Source organism: Colossoma macropomum, unplaced genomic scaffold (assembly GCF_904425465.1).
Source record: "Colossoma macropomum unplaced genomic scaffold, Colossoma_macropomum, whole genome shotgun sequence".
NCBI classification, from domain to species: domain Eukaryota; kingdom Metazoa; phylum Chordata; class Actinopteri; order Characiformes; family Serrasalmidae; genus Colossoma; species Colossoma macropomum.
Window position 1 is genome coordinate 5,052,153 of NW_023494792.1, and position 19,545 is coordinate 5,071,697.

The 19,545-nt window shown below is 38.0% G+C and overlaps 1 protein-coding gene across 1 annotated transcript in view; it reads left to right on the forward strand.

The window, feature by feature from the left end:
- The first annotated feature begins 3,372 nt into the window (after positions 1-3,372).
- Positions 3,373-19,545, forward strand: part of bicc2 (bicaudal C homolog 2) — a 32,237-nt gene continuing 16,064 nt past the window's right edge. Inside the window, exons 1-11 of the mRNA XM_036575436.1 lie at positions 3,373-3,643; positions 7,631-7,677; positions 9,060-9,129; positions 9,688-9,767; positions 10,588-10,749; positions 11,160-11,213; positions 12,614-12,808; positions 14,856-15,125; positions 16,312-16,443; positions 16,644-16,863; positions 18,282-18,415. Of these exons, the coding sequence (XP_036431329.1) occupies positions 3,382-3,643; positions 7,631-7,677; positions 9,060-9,129; positions 9,688-9,767; positions 10,588-10,749; positions 11,160-11,213; positions 12,614-12,808; positions 14,856-15,125; positions 16,312-16,443; positions 16,644-16,863; positions 18,282-18,415 (1,626 nt within the window). The 5' untranslated portion in view covers positions 3,373-3,381. The remainder of the gene's footprint in view (positions 3,644-7,630; positions 7,678-9,059; positions 9,130-9,687; positions 9,768-10,587; positions 10,750-11,159; positions 11,214-12,613; positions 12,809-14,855; positions 15,126-16,311; positions 16,444-16,643; positions 16,864-18,281; positions 18,416-19,545) is intronic.

Below are 19,545 nucleotides of genomic sequence, written 5' to 3' on the forward strand. Positions count from 1 at the left end.
ATCACTGCTGATAGTAAATCATGTTGCCTGGCAACAGAGGAAGTACAGTCACAGTATTTGCTAATAGGAACAGAAATGATGCGAAATGTACATAAACTCTATAACATTACAAACTGAGTATTTGAGTTGTTTAATGATGGCATGATTGAACCTCTCAGAACAGCATTTTTATCAGTAAGAACAAGGTTTTTGCGTCTGTATGTCTGTCTCACTCATTAAATTCCCCTCAGTGTGGAAGCCCTGCTATCAGGCCTGTAAAGTGTAGGCTGTGTGTAGGCTACGGTGTTTGTGCAGTGATTCATGCTGGAGTCGTTTCCTCGTGGGGGTGGACTCTACATCGCTACATCATCAGAGCTAGAAAATGACCTGAAGATGGTAAATTCAAGGCTAAAACAACTCCCTGCCAATGTTGTGCACATGCAGAAACTGTTCATTAACAACTCACACTTTGTAATATCAGTGCTTGAACCCTGTTTGTGTTGGGTCACAAGAACACAGCACACCTTCAACTGACCATGATTAGAACACATCTGTGTGGTACAAATCTGAGCGCTGCCTGTGTTAAATAAGATATTAAGCTGTCTTAAAGGAAATTTGTAAATGTGTTGTACTTCATTTGTGAAAGCCCGTTCCTGTCAGCTAGAGTAGACCACCTGTTTTAATCACCCCCCTCCCACACACACACACACGCTTCTCTGTTCCTAACTGTGCTATGGCAAACCTTTGACTTGGTATCTCAAAACTATGAGTAATTTTCTCAAAATATTATTTCAAAATGACTTATGTTCTCAGAATTTTGACTCATTAGCTCAAGAGCTCACGATTTTGAGTTATTAAGAGGTTTGATATGTGAGTTACTATTAAGCAGGTTACCTTATTTCAGGGTAAGTCATTATTTTGAGATACTGCATTAAACTTGTGAGCAAATGTCATTATTTTGAAATGCTGAGTCAAAATTTTGAGAAGTCAAGTCAAAGTTTATATACTGTAAGCTACGAAGTCAATTTTTCCATGAAAATAAGTCATTTTTGAGATACTAAGTCAAAGTTCTGAGAACATAAATCATTAATTTGAGATACTAAGTCAAAGTTCTGAGAACATAAATCATTAATTTGAGATACTAAGTCAAAATTCTGAGAATATAAATCATTAATTTGAGATACTAAGTCAAAATTCTGAGAAAATCTTTACTTTCAAATGCTAAGTCAAAATGTTTAGAAAATAACTATCACTTTATTTTTTGAGAAAATAAGTAATTTCTTCAAGATTTTAAGTCAAAATGGTTTGCAGATTGCAAATTAGCCATTACTTCGAAATACTAAGTCAAAGTTTTGAAAAAATAAGTAATTTGCCGTACTAAGGAAAATTTCTGACATAGCGCTGAAGGAAGAAAAAAAACAAAACCTAGGCGAGATTTTTTTCTCCTCTACCTGGTGGCAGGGGGTTTCCATGGCATCTGTACATACAATATACTGAAAAACTCTCCACTATCACTGGATTCAGAATGGTGTTCTTGTTGACTCATTCATTTTTCTTCCTTATGTGGCATTTACTGTATAGCGAACTGACCAGGACACAATAGTAAACTATCTCTAATGGGGAGCAATTCTGAGTGTAGCTAATGTGGTTTGAACTGCTTATTAAAAAATAAAAAAAATAATAATTAAATACATTTTGAATAACTCTAACACTGATCCAGTTCCAGTTTTTGGGTGACAGTACTGCCCTCTGTGGTCAGCCTTAGACTTTTCTGTTGGTCAGAATTGCATTAGTGTGTTGAAAATGGTAGGTGTTAAGACAGACAGTAAGACAAGAAACTTAAAGGACTCCAGCTTGTTTGTCTAAATGCCAGAATATTAAGTGTATTTTATGTTATTGTCTTGATTAAAAATGCATATAAGAAAAGTTGAAGGACACCCCAGCCTGTTTTATGACTTTCACTGTTTCACTAAATCATGTTGCCAGGCAACAGAAGCAAACACAGCAGTAGCACTGGTCACTCTCTCTCGATCTCTCTCTCTTTCGCTTGCTCTCTCTCTCATTTCAGTGGTCCATTTTTTAAAAAAGCTCCCTCCTCCTTCTCCCCCTTGAACCAGGAATCTCAAGTCCTCTTCTTTTCCTTAAACTGAGGTGGGGGGGGTGCCTTTATTAAAGGCCTGAGGGGTTCACCACCTCACTTTGGGGAAGAAAAGAAATTGGCACATTCCATTGGTCAGGAGTGACTGGGGCAGGATGTGCAGGAATTTGTTTTGGCTGCTTTAGACACGTTTAGCATTCATTAATCTGTAATGTTCCTTATGGAAAGGTTCAGTGGAAAAGCCACTGCATTACATTATGTTTGTTAGACATCAGGTGAGGCTTGCATGTCTAAGTCAGTGCATTTTTATTTCTGAGTGAGGTTGTTGTAAAATAGACCTTCACTACAGTTTTACTTATACAGGGCTTTAAAGAATAAACATGTCACCAAGTGTTTTTACAGAGATCCAGGCCCGGTCCACTAATGAGCAAGCCAGAAATATTTATAATGTAATACTGTAATACTAATGCTTTTCATTTATGAAGTTCCTCTCATGGTGCACACAAATAACAACAGTAGGGGAGTAAACAGTACAATTAAATACAAGCATATAGTTTTGTGGAAATGTTTGAACACCCCTGATCAAATTGCATGTTTTGTTGACTTTCTAAGTGAAAATAAGTTCTTCTACAGGAAACAGACTTAAATATGGCATTTTTCTGCACATTTTCGTGCACAATTTCCATTTGTTTGCTGAGCTTAATTAATTTATATATATATATATATATATAAAAGTGACCATATATATATTTGATCGGGGGTATACGACTACGTATGCTTTTATATAATTTTACTGATGTCCTCTGTTTTTATTTATGTGTATTATTTTATTATGATTTTCATACTTGTCATAAAATGTCTTTTGGTCTATGAAACGTGTAATATAAATAAAAAGTCTTAGTGTTACATTAATCAAATTTATATTACTATAAATATTTTTGGGGTTACATTTTAAGGGTAATTAGACAAGGGGTGCTCAAACATTTGCGCACCACTGTACATACTTGCTAAATGAAATTTCGAAATGACCTGATCTGGTTTGATCTTCACTTGTTAATTCCACTCTCTTCTTTTAACAAGCTTTTTAGTATGTAATAAACTCTGGTGGGATGGTGCCCCCCTTTCTCTGTTCAAAGTGTATGTGTGTGTGTGTGTGTGTGAGATGCTGTAAAGGGGTAGGGGTGTCTCTGCCCCCCCCCACTCCCCTTTTCTTTCTGGTTGCCTTGGTCACTCTGTCGTGTACACACACGCTTTCTCCCCCAGCTCACACTTTAGCCGTGGCAGCTGGAGTGAAGGGCACCTCCATGGACCCTCCGGTACCTGAAGCCCTCGAGTCTGGGCCCTGCTCCAAGCCCGAACAGAACCAAAGAGAGGCTCAAGACACAGACCCAGAGGATGACGTCCAAATTCAGGCCAAGAGTGCAGAGGAGGAAGACGAGGAAGAGGAGGATGAAGGAGGAAAGTCCGGGATGGAGTCAGAGTCCAAGAACCAGGAGCCTTCTCCTGCAGACTGGATAGAGGAGCGGTTCCGCATTGACAGGAAGAAACTAGAGACCATGCTTTATGGTGAGAGAGAGAGAGAAGTTTTTCTTCTATCTTGTTTTAATTCAGTAGTTGTGTGTTGACAGAGCATTTCAGGGCTGTGCAATGTATCATTTGTTATTCATCACTGCAATACTGACTTTAGGACTGATCACAAAATGAGACGTGTGACAAATCACAAAATATCATTCTGTACTGTGTCAGATGTTCCACTTGAGACTCTGCGGATGTTTCAATCGAGGAATTAACATGATCAAACAAACATGAATAATGTTCATATAAAAAATGTCTTGCTCCATCAAGGTGTTATGTCAGTTCAAAAGCCCAAAACACTATTGTTTTTTTTTTTTGTGCCATTTGAACAAATGAACCAATAGAAATGACCCAGAATCACTTTGAATAAAATCTTGTTACATTAAAGTGCATTAAAGTTCTGAACATCTTTAGCCATCTTCCATAAACGTATCCATGAGATCTAACAAGCGTACATAATTTTAATCAAAATTTTGCTGCTTCTATAGTTATTTGGTCAAATTTTGCTGCTTCTGTAAAGTTATTTGGTCAAATTTTGCTGCTTCTATAAAGTTATTTGGTCAAATTTCTGCTGCTTCTATAGTTATTTGGTCAAATTTTGCTGCTTCTATAGTTATTTGGTCAAATTTTGCTGCTTCTATAGTTATTCACATCATCCAAGAAATGCAGTTTTGGTCAAAAACATTTTAGTACTTCTATAAAGTTATCCACATGAACCAACAAGGTGTAAGTAATTTGTTCAAAACATTTTGCTCCTTCTCCTTTAAACGTATCTACATGTAAGTAATTTGGTCAAAATGTCAATAATTTAGTCAAAATATCTCTTCTCTTTTGAAGTTATCCCCATTATCCAACTAATGTAAATGATTTTGGTCAAAACATTCTGCTACTTCACCTATAAAGTGGTTCAAGTGATCCAACAAATGTACACAGTTTTGGGTCAACACATTGTTGGTGATCCAGGTGTAAATGTTAGGTATAATGGACTTATATTCAAACATATGAGCTTTTCTTATGGCAGTGAGGATATATTATTAGGTATATCGCAATAGTAGTGTAATCACAAGATGGTATTTTGTCCATTTTATGCAGGCCAACTCTAAAGCCATAGACACGTTCTAATCCATCATTAGTTGTGAACTCTGCTCAGGAGCTTAGAGTAGTAGCGGACCTGCCATTACGGCTGTGTGATTGATGTTGCCATTTTAAAAGCACTTGATGAAAAGGTTTGACATTCTGCGGTCCTGTCGTGGCCGCGGAGCGTTATTGCTCGGAGATTGCTCTGAGCAAATGATGGCTGTTCTGTGCTAATGCTGGTGTTTAGGCTCCCCTCCAGGCTCTGTTTCAGTCTGCATCAGTGCAGGAGGCTTTGTCTCAGGGAGGCGAGCTTGTGTTATCGTGGAGGAGCAGCTTGGTGACTGATGAGGGGATGGGAGTTTTGAAGAAGTGTTTCGGTCTCACATGCTGGGACAGTCGTCCCTGCTGCTGCTTTGATGTTCAGTGTGTGAAAAGAATAGGAGTTAGTGTGAGGCCGATCACTCGAATGTTGAGTAGGCTGCTGCTGCTGAAGTGTTATCTGTGCTGAACTGACACGCAGGGCATTGATAGGTTTGTGCTGTGGTGTTGCGTGTGCTGTCTCAGGATTAGCTTTCTTTCCTGGATGCAGTGCTGTGACTTCATCACTCGCGTTCCTGAAAATGGCAGCGTTTTCAATGGGGGATGGTTTTGCGTCAGCATTGTTGTTAGTTAAATGCCTTTGCTGCTTGACGCTGTTTCTCAGAACTGGCTTTTGGCTCTCTTTCTTGCCCAGAAACGCACACACACATACTGGTAAGTTGGGCCATTCCTGGTGGCAGGACAGCGTAACCCATGGAGATGAGAAGGAGGGAGAAGAAAGGAGAGGGATGTTCACCCTAACCCTGTAAATGTCAGTGTAGAGCTCTGCCCTTTCATTGTGTTTAACTTTAACCCCCCGAACACACACATACTCGCACTCATTTGTCTGCCTGTCCTTGTATTTAAACTTTTTGTGTAAATCTTCCTGTTGACTTCTCTGTGCTACACATTACCACCCATTTCACAGCAGACAGAACATAGAACAATGCAGTAACGCACACAGACTCGTACATGGGAAACAGGTTATAGGTTCAAGTAAAAAAACAACCACCTTAAAGCTGCACTATGTAAGATTTTTATGTTATGATTGTAGTAGCGTTTAATGTTGTAGTCAAGACCAAGACCTGGACACATTGAGTCCAAGTCAAGATTAAGACTTTTAGTAATGGAGTCTGAGTCAAGATCTAGATGATGCACATAGATGCACAGCGTCCCAACTATGTATATGTATATATGTGTGTGTATATATATATATATATATATATATGTATATATATATATATATATACATATATACATACATACATACACACACACACACATATATATATCGCTGGTGTTGGAAGAAAACCTTGTATCTCCAAAATGGTCATTTTGGGCTATTTCTTTTTTTGGTCCATTCATCACGAGATTTACACACAAGGACAACAAGCATCTTCAGATTATGTCAAAAACTGAAAAACATTTGCATTGTTACTGGGAAGCAATGGTGAAAGTGATTCTCTGTCCTTTTGTTCGTATTAAACTTTGTTTTTTTGTTCTTATTAAACTTATTCACAATCACAGTAAACAAAAACTGGTTTACATTTTTATGAAAACATATTAATAATAACATCTGATCTGCTCTCAGTGGATGTTTCAATTTCTGGAACCAACGAACATCAACAAACAAATAATACTCAGTTAAGCCTTATGGAAATAATCCAGTTACTTTAGATGGAGCCATCACACTTAGCTGGTCTCAACAACAATTTCAGAGCCCTTACCTTAAGACCGAAATGAGACGGAGACTGCTAGTTTAGGGTCTCAGGACCAAGAATGGACTCGAGTACTACAATACTACTATCATTAGTGAGTCACGGCTAAAATATGATGTGTGTGTGTGTGTGTGTGTGTGTGTGTGTGTGTGTGTGTGCTGCTGCTGCAAGTCCTGAAATAATTTAAAAGTCAGAAGTGTTGTGTCAGATTTTGTGAGAGTTTTTCTGAGTTAGTCTTTACTTGTTAATGTTACATGCACAGGCTTAAAAAGGGAAATTTGTTTAGGACAAATTCAAAATCAGCATGTAGACAATTCACTTACATCCTCAGAAAAGATATCCTTTTGACAGGGTTATCTTTGAATACACTTTCAACTATCGTCAGATTTATCCCCTCAGGGAAGGAATCTGAGGCACGGCCAATGTTGCAAAATGTTCTTCTGCATGTTGTGTGCAATTACTCATTTCCACCAGAGAGACCTCTAAATCCCCAAATCTTTGAAGTAATGCTGCATTTTTCAGCCTAATTTATGTCTGCTGGATCTGCACCATACAGTCAGTTCCCGCAGACAAGAAGAAAAATTTAAAAAAGGGAAGAAAAAGGAAAAAGGTTACCACAGACAACACATTTCCCAGTAATCTGTAGAATATAGTCTTTTACCGTGGACAAGTTTTCCTATACTTACAAAGAACAAAAAAACTATTAATTGAAAAGCTTAATTGAAAAGTTAATAGGAGCCAGTGGAAGCTTTTTCAAGTCAACATTTTTTTTTCTACTTTTTTTTTTTAAGTTTAGGGAAATTATTGTCCATGGACATTGTCCTTGACTAAATGCTGCAGATGTGGCAGATTGAAAAATGATTGAATGTTGTTTTAATATTTAACTCTTTACACTGTAACCTCTTTAGTTATCAGTCTTAAGGCTCATTATTCAGTGTGTACTATGTTTCTAAATGTATTCAATAGTATTTTCACAAGTATTTTGTCAGTGAAATAATTTGTCGGGAGTGAGCTTTGCATAATAAATTTCAGGCCTATAAAATACTGTTTTTTGGTTTTTTTGTTTTGTTTTCACGGAAATATAACTCTTCGCGTACGTTTGCAGGCCCTGCAGAAGGGACCAACCTGACAGGAGAGGAGTTCTTTGAGAAGGTGAGTGGCCACCTGTAAGTTACTACTATTGCTTAAGTTTTATTTTCTTCTCTGCTGCCCACTTATGATAATTGTGTGGGTTTCTGTAGCAGAAACAGTTTCCAATCTCTCTTTGTCCATTAGAATGGATGGGTTTGTTACTGTACCTTTAAGACTGATATATGTAAATGGCCTGTGTTCTGATTTGCTGCCCTGTGTTTGGCATCATTCAAAAAGGGGTTCAGTCTGAAATACTCTGGCTGGTGGACCCAAACTTCTGTAGGCTAAATAGGTGGATATATGTAATTTGGGTTAGTCAATGATTAAAATAATTACTATAATCTTCGCTCTCCAAAAACACAGTGCATCTATATTTTTGGTCTTTTTTCTTTTCAAAATCATTTGAACACAAAAATTGACTAATAGAAATGCTTCAAAATCATTTGGAATTAAATCTCTGTACATAACTTATATTACATTTACATGTACAGCATTTGGCAGATGCTCTTATCCAGAGCGACTTACGATTTGTTCATTTTAACACAGGTAGGCGAAGGTAGTGTTAGGAGTCTTGCCCAAGGACTCTTATTGGTATAGTGTAGGGTGCTTACCCTATTAAAAGTTAAGAATGTTTTAGTTTTCTCCTGTAAAGTTACTTGTAAAGTTACCTGTAAAATTATGTTTTTCTTAGAAAGTAACCATATGAATATATTACTAATAATAATTTAGTGACATTATTTTCATCACATCAACGCAGGATTCACATACAGCACATGAGCAGCTGGCCTTCAGCCTGTACAGCTAGGGATGGTTCAAAGGGTCAAACAAAAGAGTTAATGTAATTATTACATTGTTATATTAATTCTGGCAGCTCTTGCATAAATGTCTTGATTTTGTGACGTCATAAAAGTAGTTAATTCCACACGTACTTTGGAAGCTCAGTTTTTCACGTTTTTGAGATCGGTTTCCATATAAGAACTGGGGCGTGAATTGCATGTATTTACATACTACACCAAACTCTTTTGTTTCCAAAATGCTTGGATAATTTGCTTTTCCGTGATACGAGTCCTTTAAGGACTGAAAGTTTCTCTCATTCTGAGAACTGACTTTACCTTCAATGACGGTGAAACTATGGAAAACTGGGCTGTCTATTCATGTCTATGGAGGTGACTTGGCTCTCGACTGACTGTCTGTCTTATGGGGTAATAATGTGCTGCTTTGAAATGCTAATGATGTATTGTCACTGTTGAAAGTATCTATTGAGAGGACATGTCCTCCCTTCTCTTTCCCACACACCTGCCTTTATCTCTCTCTTTCTCACTCACATATGTATCTGTCTAACACTCTCAGTACGTGCACCCACACACATACGCGCTCTCTCTCTCACACCTCTGTCTCTCCAGATAATGAGGGAAACTAACACTCAGGTGAAATGGCCGTCGAAGCTGAAGATTGGAGCCAAGTCGAAGAAAGGTGAGAGAAATCTCATCTCATATAACAGTCGGATTTCAGCTACTCCAGACCACTCTCTGTCAGACGTCTCAGCTTTCCTTCATTAGGCTGCTCTCCGGCTGCTCTCCGGCTGCTCCGGGTTACAGGGCAGGACTGTGCAGGATGACATTACGTTGATCTGAAGAACCTGAATGACGTTACTTTGAGATTTCTGACAGACATTGCATTAATCAGTGGTGGTATTATTCATTAGGTTGTCATTAGTATTCATTATCTTTAGGATGTGTTCACTGACCCTTTGGCTTTCTCGCAGGTATGTCATAATTGGTATGCAAAAGTTTGGGTGCCCCAAATAATATGTTTTGATTTTTTTAGTGCAAATAAATTAACATATCTGTACATTTCAATACACAGTTACTGTTTATTTACTGAATTTAACACATTGTTTCCTTTGTAAAATGCTCAGCAAATAAATACAAAGTGTGCACTCAAATGTGCAGACCAACGACGGTGTGTTCTCTGTAGATGATGTATGTGTATTTGTAAAGCTTATTGCTGTTGGCGGTGCTGCACTTGCAGATCCTCATGTAAAAGTGGAAGGAAAGCGAGACGACGTCCTCGAGGCCAAGCGCAAGATTCTGGAGCTTTTAGAGACGAAGGTAGATGCTTGAAATATATAATGTATTTATGCTCTGCCTACAAATGCATTTTCAGGTTGGACAAGTGTTCCAGAAAAAAAACAACATTCAGTCTAATGAAGAACTGATTAAGAATCGACTGATGGAGAATTTGTGGCTGTTCGGCTTCACATAGTCACTTTCAGTCACTCAGACCACCTGGTAGCATCGGTAGCACTTGTGCTAACAGATTAGCATGTTCAGTAGAAGCACACAGTACCTGTGACAAAATTTAATCATTCAAAAATTAACTGCCTTACTTCTTACAAGATGTTCAGTCTGAAAGCTGACAAAATATAAATGTAGGCCAATTTAAAGCACACTTCAATTATTATTTTGCAAATGGTCAGTTGTAGCCCACAACTCAGTTCTTTGTCAAAATACATAAATTATTCACATCGCACAGCTACAGCATATTTTTTAGAGTCATTGCAGTTTAGCATGCTGTGCTACTGAGCTGAACTAATCAAAACTAGGTACACTGAAAACAAGAAGTAATTTTCTGCTTACATTAGCCAACTAAAACACAGATTCAATCTGTCCTCATGTTATGACTTTTCACAAGCAGGCAAAGTAAATCTCATTTGAAATTAATAACATATTCTGAATATAGGTATATTGATTCAAAACTGAGGTGTGTGCTCCAGTTTCTCATTAGGTTGAATGGTATTTCTGTCAACGTTCTGTGAAGCTTGTCCAGTTTAACAACAGTTTTTACAAAAGAATGTGTTTGTGGGTGGACCATGGAGAGGTCAATTGTTGTACTTAATGGTATGGTCCTCTCTTTCCCAACTGGCCATAGGTTAATAAAGTGACTCTAAAGATGGATGTAACTCACACTGAACACTCTCACGTGATTGGTAAAGGAGGTGGGAACATTAAAAAGGTCATGGAGGACACGTCCTGTCACATCCACTTCCCTGACTCTAATCGGCACAGTGCGACCGGAGAGAAAAGCAACCAGGTATGAGGGTCTGGGGTAGAGGTCAGTGTTGTCTAGCATTAGATTACTATCTGAGCCTATTAGGCATGTGCCCAGGGCCACTAGGGGGCATATGTCCATCATAGAGTTATAATAGATTGGCCAGTGCACCGAAGTCACACATACAACCTCCCACAGCCTCAGAAAAAAAATAATTCAATAAATTTGATATATATATATACATCTATGGCCCTTTTCCACGGAAAAGTAAATATTATGTCCTCCTTTCAGGTGCACAGTTGAAACTTAAAGCATCTGTAAGCATCCATGTCATTCAGTAAGGTTTTCATATCAGACGTTTGCCTTTTCCTGGTGATTCAGCTGATTGAGATTAGCTGGGCAGGACTGGTAAGATGCTGAATATCTTTTCTCTCTGTTTTTTGTCTTGGCAGGTGTCCATTGCCGGACCTGTGCAGGGGGTGGAGTCTGCCAGAAGATACATCAGAGTTAGTGTCACACACTGATATCACACAAAGTTTACATTAAATACCCTGCCATTCAAAAGTTTGGAATCAGTTCTCATTTTAATCTCCTCTGTTCTTTTATTCAATATAATCTTATTATAGATTACAGCACTTTAAACTAAACATGTACTAATGCATTAAAATATACTTTTAAATATTGTTCAATATTTCCAGCCAGGTTATTAAATGTTATTAAATTATGCATTATTTATAGTAATTTATCAAATTCCCTGTGATCACCACTTGAAATATGAGGCATTCTGAATATTGCTTTTATTATAACATAATTCAACTGCATATCTGCATATCATTTGAAACTTGTGATGTGTTGTATTAGAATGTTATGCATGTATCTTCAACACGTTTGGTTTTGTATTACTGTTGTTTAGGTAGTGTTGTACAGAGTAGAAGCAACAGAAATATGTACTGTGTAATATAGAAATATGTTTTTCCCAGCTTTGAGAGTACATGAATTTTATTCTTTGTCACAATTTTTAGTTAGTTAAGCAATTAGACCCAATCACAAAAAATATAGAGTGTAAAAATGTATATAAAATGTATATAATGAAGCAAATGCTGCATGTAGTCTCTATTGGCTTCTCATATTCTAGCATGTCCAACATTTTAGGCCAAAATCAAGCTAATGTGCAAAAAAACTAAACCAAAAAAGAACCTGATAGTTACGACTGTCAACAGCAAATGTGAGCCCCTGTTATCCCACCAGTTACAAATGTGACTGTTCGAATGTTTACAGCTACTGCAATGTCAGTACAATCTTATTAAAATATCAATAACAGACTCTTTAAAGATTATATGTGCCATATATGGCAATTATAGCTTTATTATAACATATTGTACACTGTAAAAGTGGCTCATTAGATCTACTTAAAAGATTCTTCATGTGGTATCAAGCAATTGAACTAGTTTTATTCAACTTAAAACCTATGTTGAAAGAATCATTCATTCAAATTATTTATTTAGGTTAAGTAAAACTAGTTAATTTACTTCTTACAGCATGAAGTAATTTTTAAGTAGATCTGACGAGCCACTTTTACAGTGTACTAGTTTTCTTTCCTAGTGCTCTCTCAAGATGATGCTAAAAATAAATGTTAGTGGTCATGTGACCAATTACAGCACCAACATAAAAATGTCCAGAAATCAAGGCAACCCATAATTTATAGTTTATCATACTGGAGAAAACACATTTAAAACTGTTTTAGAGCTGCACAAACTCAAAACTAAATTTTGGTCAGAAAATGTGAGAGGTGGGATTAAATGGTTTAATTCATCACTCATATGCATTTAAACAGTGAATTAATGTACACTTGACAGAATGTGTTGAGTGTGGAGTAAAACCTACCTGACCTCTCACTATGACTCAGGACTTGCAGCCTCTGGTGTTGACCTTTGACCTGCCGCTGACCCTGGTGGGTGGAGTTGTCACAGACGCGGGGTCTCCACTGATTCAGCATGTAGCGCAGGCGTTTGGAGTGAGTGTGACGTTCAGGACCCAGCCCAAACTCTACTGCTCCACCTGTGTGGTCCGAGGTCTGCAGGGGAATTGTTCTGCTGTGAAGGTACAGCACAAACACACACACACACACACACACACACACACACACACACACACACACACACACACACTCGGATACACAATCAGATACACAGAAACACATAGTTATGGTGCAGTATGTAGGTAGTTTTAACTCCAGAACATTGAGTCTGAGATAAAAATATGAATAACAGGTTAAAGCGCAGAAAACTACTTTAGCATAACCGTATTGTTGCTGTCAGTACAAAACCTTGTATCTCCATTTTTGCTTTTTTATCGCCAGCTGCCCTTGGCATTGTTTCAAATTTTCAAGATGAATGGACCAACAGAAACACTCCAAATTGCTTACCAGTAAACCATTAACTTCCTTTAAAGTGAAGAACAAAGGAAGTCATTGGTGAAAGAGGCCCAAAGTATTTTCTTACATTTGTTTTTGAGAAATGTCCTAAGAAGAAGTCTATGTCAGATTCATGATGTGTCCTTAAACTGCAGAACTGTCTCCTTTGTGCTCCTGAGTGTGCGTAGATCCCACACAGGAAAACATGGGTGAATATCAGAATCTTCGTAAGTGGGTTTTAAGAAGAAATTTCTTCTTAAGAACATCTGGTGAATGAGGCCTATTTTTTCCATCTCTTATAAATTTACCATTTTGGAGACACGACAGTGATGATATGTGAATTACTGACCTTTATGTACATTGTCCATTTCAGGGTATTGTAAGTAATTTGGCAAATATCTGTTATCTTAAATGAAATGGTCTTGTTTAGAACTTGCAGTTCACAAGATGCTGGATATCCTTCACAGTCATGTTCTGCAAGATGCTCTAAAATGCAGCCAGTTTCAATTCCCTTGTTTTTTTCTTTTCTCTATCTTTTCTATTTTATCAGTAAAATGCCACCCAGTAGGGCACAGGTCAGGTTTCTGATTTGTCAAATAACATCCACATTCTGGCCTTAAAAACCCCACTGTCACCCCAGAACATGTGTGTCAAACTGTGTTCCATCTGGGCCACAGCTCTGCAGACTCACTAAACACAACTGATTTACCTCATTGATTAACTAGCAAGGCTCAGGGAATGTTGAAAGAGGCCAAATGCCGTGGCCCAGAAGGAACCCAGTTTGATACCCCTGCATTTGAAGTATGTTTTGTGTGACTGTTTAGTTGTGAAGTGCAATTCCATCCACTGAACTCTGGAGCATCTGGTTGAATCTCAGCAGTTAAGATACTTTTAGTCACTTCACTATTCATGCTGTAGCTGCAGCAGTCACATCATCAGTAAAGACTAGTGAGGAAATACAATGGCATTTGCTTAATAAGCATTTTCTTTTTTCTCTTTTCTCTTCCTGTCACTCTGGTCCACATTAATTTCATCTGTTTCAGAACTCCACAGGCTTTTTATGTATGGTTTAGTAAACCGTAAGCTCTCGTTTTGTTCTTGAGGCTCATCAGGGGTTTGCATCTCGTGGTAAACAATCTGTGGTAATGCAAGTGCGTTCATCATGTTCAACAGATTTTCTTGACTGAAAGTATTCTGAAATGATAGATTACGTATGCAAAAGTTTGAACGCCCCTGCTAAAATCACGTTTCTTTTTTACGTGAAAATAAGTTAATACATCCTCTAAAGGGATCAGGAACTTAAATATAGCATTTTTAAAATTTTAGTGTTGAATTTGTTTATTTTAAGAAACAAAAAAATGAAAAATACGAATTGTCCCATAACTTTTGCAAAGGTCACCCTTTTTTGTTTTTTTCCTTTAGTATGTTAAATTCAGCTAACAAACAGTAATTGTCCATTAAAATATGCACAAGTTTGTTCTGTGGAGAGGATGCATTCACTTAGCAAAAAAAAACACAACTAAATGTGATTTTATCAGCAGCGTTCAAATTTTTGCATACGACTGTAAGTGCTCTGGTTCCTATATGATTCAATAAAATACAGATTTAAATAGCCTCAAATTAGACACACATATATTTTCCAAAAGTTCTGTGGTGTAATCAGTGGCATCACATTAACATACACATTGTACATTCTTTCTGGCATCATTTAACCTTTAACCTCTGGTCCTGGTAGAAGGCCACCTGTGTCCTCATGGAGCTCCTTTTGGGCCGAGACGCTGCAGCAGTTGCCGGAGTAACTGGGGTCATGGTCAGTACTCAGCTGGACGTGACTTCTCAGCAGCATCTCTTCCTGCTCGGCCAGAATGGAGCCAACTTCCTCAGCGTGATGCACCAAACACAGACACAGATCGTCCTGCCTGACCTCACTGCCCCACAGCACACGCCGTCTCTGCTCATCCAGGGCACGGCTGACGGTGTCTGTCTCGCGAGACAACAGCTCATGGTGAGTATGTGTGTGTGTGTCTGTAGTATGTCCACCATCAACAAGGCAAAAGTATGATCTTTGTTCCAGCATCTGTCTTTAACTCTACCTTATTTAACGTACAGTCAACCATCCGGAGAGAAGCTGGTGCACATGATAGTGTTGTAGTCGAGACCATTAGAGGCGAGAATGAGTCAAGAACAAGACTGTGTAATCCCGGCTGAGGCGCTCATGCATTATGCAACATATTTGTAATAATTTTGTATGATACGTTATTGTGTGCTAACCTTTAGGGACATTAAGGTTAATTCTACTGAATTGGTTCAAAGCCATTCATGGCTGGGAGTCCAAGAGAGCACAGTTGGCCTCACTCTCTCTGGGTGGGGGGGATGGTCCTCCCTCTCCCAATACTCCCAATGCTAGCCAGTGCAGGTGTCTGTTAGCTACAGAACTGGTGGTTAGTGTTCTCCTCCAAGCATGTTCAGCTGTCCAATGACGTTGCATTAGCGGCATTTCAAAAAGATGCCGTGGCTGGCTTCACATGACTTGGACGAAGTCTGTTTTCTTCTTTGTCCTCCTAGCACTGTGATTGGGGTGATTCATTTTAGACTTTTAACTGACTTGGACTTTAGAATAAAATCCTTTTGCTTTGATTGACTTTATCCCTTAATTATGTTTGTTTAATTGAAATAACTGATTGAACATTCTATTTTGTCACTCACAACAAAAATAATAATAATGTCTACAAAACTTTACCAAATGTTTTGGTAGTGACTGTTTGGTAGTTAGAAGCATAGCTCAAAATTCTGCCCAGTACATGACTGACAACCACAGCTTTCAGACATTTTAAAAAAGTTTACCTAACGTCAGAAAATATGTGTTGCTGTACTGACAATTCTTAATGTTCCACACTGATTTCCACACTTTGGGTATCCAAAGTCTGCCACAATGCCACGATTACTATATTTTTTAAGTTAATCAAATATAAAGCAACTTTGAATTGACCTGACAGAAAATTAGATTTTTTTTATTAATTTGCTGCATAGGTTGTGTTTACTTCCTTTCACTTCAAATCAATAAAAATATGTAATTTGGCCAGAAGTGCCCAAACCTTTGCGCACAACTGTATTTATGTTTCATTCTCTCATCTGTGAATATTTGGGCTGGGCTGGGCTGATATTTTTTCTCTGTCTCTGTGAGTGTGTAGGACTGCCTGCCTGTGTGTCTGATGTTCGAAATGAAGGAGGAAGGCGAGTCAGATCCTCGGAAACTCGCTCAGATGATGCAGAGTCTGGGAGTCTTCATCAGTGTTAAACCAAAGGCCAAACAGACTGCTAAGGTACTACCCTACCCATCCCTACTTTAATCTGATCATAATTGGTGTCTTCACGTAAGTTGGTATATACATTTTCTATAATTTACATTCATTTTCATCAGTGTAGGCATGCAACTTGCTTTATGTCTACTGTAGTTTGATATACAGTGAACTACAATTCCCAGAATGCTGTTGGGGTTCTAAAAAGCAATTGCATTTCCCAGTCAGTGGTGGTGAAGGGGTTGGAGAGGAACATAGCGAGTCTATATGAAGCCAGACGTCTCCTGCTGGGCCTGGAATCCTGCGAAGTGTCAATGACTGCTAAAAACTCTTGTGAGGTCTCCATGGCAACCAAGCCCTCCCTGGACCCTCTGCTGGTAAACAGCAGCATTACAGGCTACTGGTTCAACATGCTAATGCAACAGCTTCAACTCACTGAGACAGGTCTGTGTAATGTAAGGTAAACAGAGCTGATAAAGTTGGGTCCATAAGTAATTGAACATTGACAAGTTAGCGTTACTGTAACTGTCTACCACAGCATATTAGAATTTAAATTAAGTAAATAAATATGAGCCCAAAGTGCAGACTTCCAACTTTAATTTGAGGATTTACATCCAAATCAGGTGGATGATGTAGGAATTGCAACCATTTGCATAAACAGTTTCTGATTTCTAAGGGTTTCAAAAGTAATTGGACAGTTGGATGCTTAGCTGTTCCATGGCAGGTGTGTGTTATTCCCTCTTTATTTCACTTACAAGTAAGCAGATAAAAGGTCTAGAGTTGATTTCAAGTGTGGTATTTACATTTGGAGTCTGTTGCTGTTAACTGTCAATATGAAATCCAAAGAACCATCACTGCCAATGAAGCAAGTTAAAATAATTAAATAAGCAATTAATAATTAAAAAGTCAAAGAGAAAATGTCACCACAGTAAATACAGAGGGTTTATCACAAGATGTAATCCATTAGTATGCCTCAAAAACAGGGAGACCAGATTAGAGTTTGCCAAAAAAACATCTATAAAAGTCAGTTCTGGAGCAACATCTTATGAACAGATGGGACAAAGATCAACCTGTACCAAAGCACTGCTCATGAACCAAAGCATAGTACATCGTCTGTAAAGCATGGTGGCGGTAGTGTTATGTCATGGGCAGATATGACTGAAACAGGTTTTCTTGTGCGCATTGATGATGTGACTGGTGACAGAAGCAGCAGGATGAAGTCTGAAGTGTATAGGGCTATATTATCTATTCAGATTCAGTCTAATACCTCAAAACCCATTTGATGGCACTTTACAGTGCAGATAGACTCTGACCAGAAGCATACTGCGAAAGCAACCCCTTTTTAAAGACTTTTTTTCAGGCAGGAAAGTAGAATGAGTTCTGCAGTGGCCAAGTCAATAACCTGAACTCAGTCCAATCAAGCTTGCATTTCACTAAAGGCAAAGCTGAAGGTAAAACACCCTAAAAACAAGCAGAAACTGAAGACAGCTGCAATAAATGCCTGGCAGAGAAGAAATGCCAGGGGAGAAACCCAGCATGTGGTATTTTCTATGGGCTCCAGACTTTAGACAGTCATTGTTTGAAAATGGCAATTTAATGTATGTTTGTTAATTTGTCCAGTTACTTTTGAACCCCTAAAGAAGGAAGGGCTATGTATGAAAATGACTATAATTCTTGCACCATTTTTCCCATTTGGATGTAAATAACCTCTGGTTTAATTTAAACTCCAAGATATAGTGGTAGACAGATAAAATAGCAATAGCTTTGTTAACATCCATATATTTGTTATAATGTGTTTGTGTATGTCAGTCTGTTTGCCATTAACTCTTTCCTTACACTTCGACACTATCGTAAATTCTCAGCCACTGTCCCCACACCGGATTCAGTGCCCAGTACTGTCCCAGTGAAGCCACGCCCCTCTCCCCCACCCGGATTAGTTGGTCCTGCAGATGAGGGACGAATGGGACTGAGGGGAACGGACACTAAGCTAGAGAAGGTGTGAATAATGAAAAGTACTTATCTTCACTGAAGCCCCACTACAAAGACCTAATTGGAGGTTAATGTGAAAACATAATTGTTGGAAATGTGGCCATAATTACCATCAGTTGAAACTGTTAATAGTTATTTAAAATGGTTAGACTGTTCCTTCAGGATATTCTCACTTAGACTGGCTTTTTTATGAGCCGTCGAGAGTCTATTATGCATATTCTTTCTAATGAAGAGACAGTTGAGGATTATTTAAGTGACAGAACAGTAGAATGGAGAAGGGGTTAGTTCATTTTGGCTGTAGATCATTATAGCTGTGGGATTATTCACAGTAACACGAACCCTTAAGTGGTCTATTGCTTTTACACTACAGTTTTCAAATATATCAACCCTGTAATAACAAAGTCTTGTATCTCAGTAAAACAGTCACTTTAGAGGAGAAGAACATTCTTAACTTGTATATTAATTTAGCAGGATTTCATTTAGTGTAACATTCTGTTGATCCTTTCAGCATGAAATGTTCACCCAATATAAAAGGCAGCAGGTTTTTTCAAGTGGGGAAAAAGAAGACAAAATATAGTTAAAAAGTTTTGATGTGTCAACGTTTTAAATATGTTTAAATATTTTTTAAAAAATTAAATAATTTAAAAATTGGCAATTACTCTTAATTAAAAATAGGTCCAGCAGCTTAGAATATACCAACTATTATTGTTACTTAGCAACAGCCCTTGGTGAAATGATACAGGTATGATGGAAAAACATTATCAGATATAACCAGAGTTTTTTCAGTGAAGAGAATTGTGATTCAATAGCATCTTCCGAGTAGAGGGTGCTTCCAAGCGAGTCCAAAATGAAAGGAGCTTAATCATTTTTTTTTAAATATAGAAACTTGCAGAAATTGTCTAAGCACAGAACCGCATTTAATATTTCAACACTGCCATTATATTTTTGAGTGCTTTTGAACTCTGTTTACAGCAGGCTAATGCACATTCATGACATCAGTCGGCACAAAAAGCTTTACTCAGCCAATGAGCTGATCAGCCCACCAAATAAAAAAAAAGTTGCTGCTTTCTTTCTACTTTCCAAGATTAAAGAAAATTCTCAATTTTTCTTTTTCCATTTTTTCATTTTTAGCTCCAT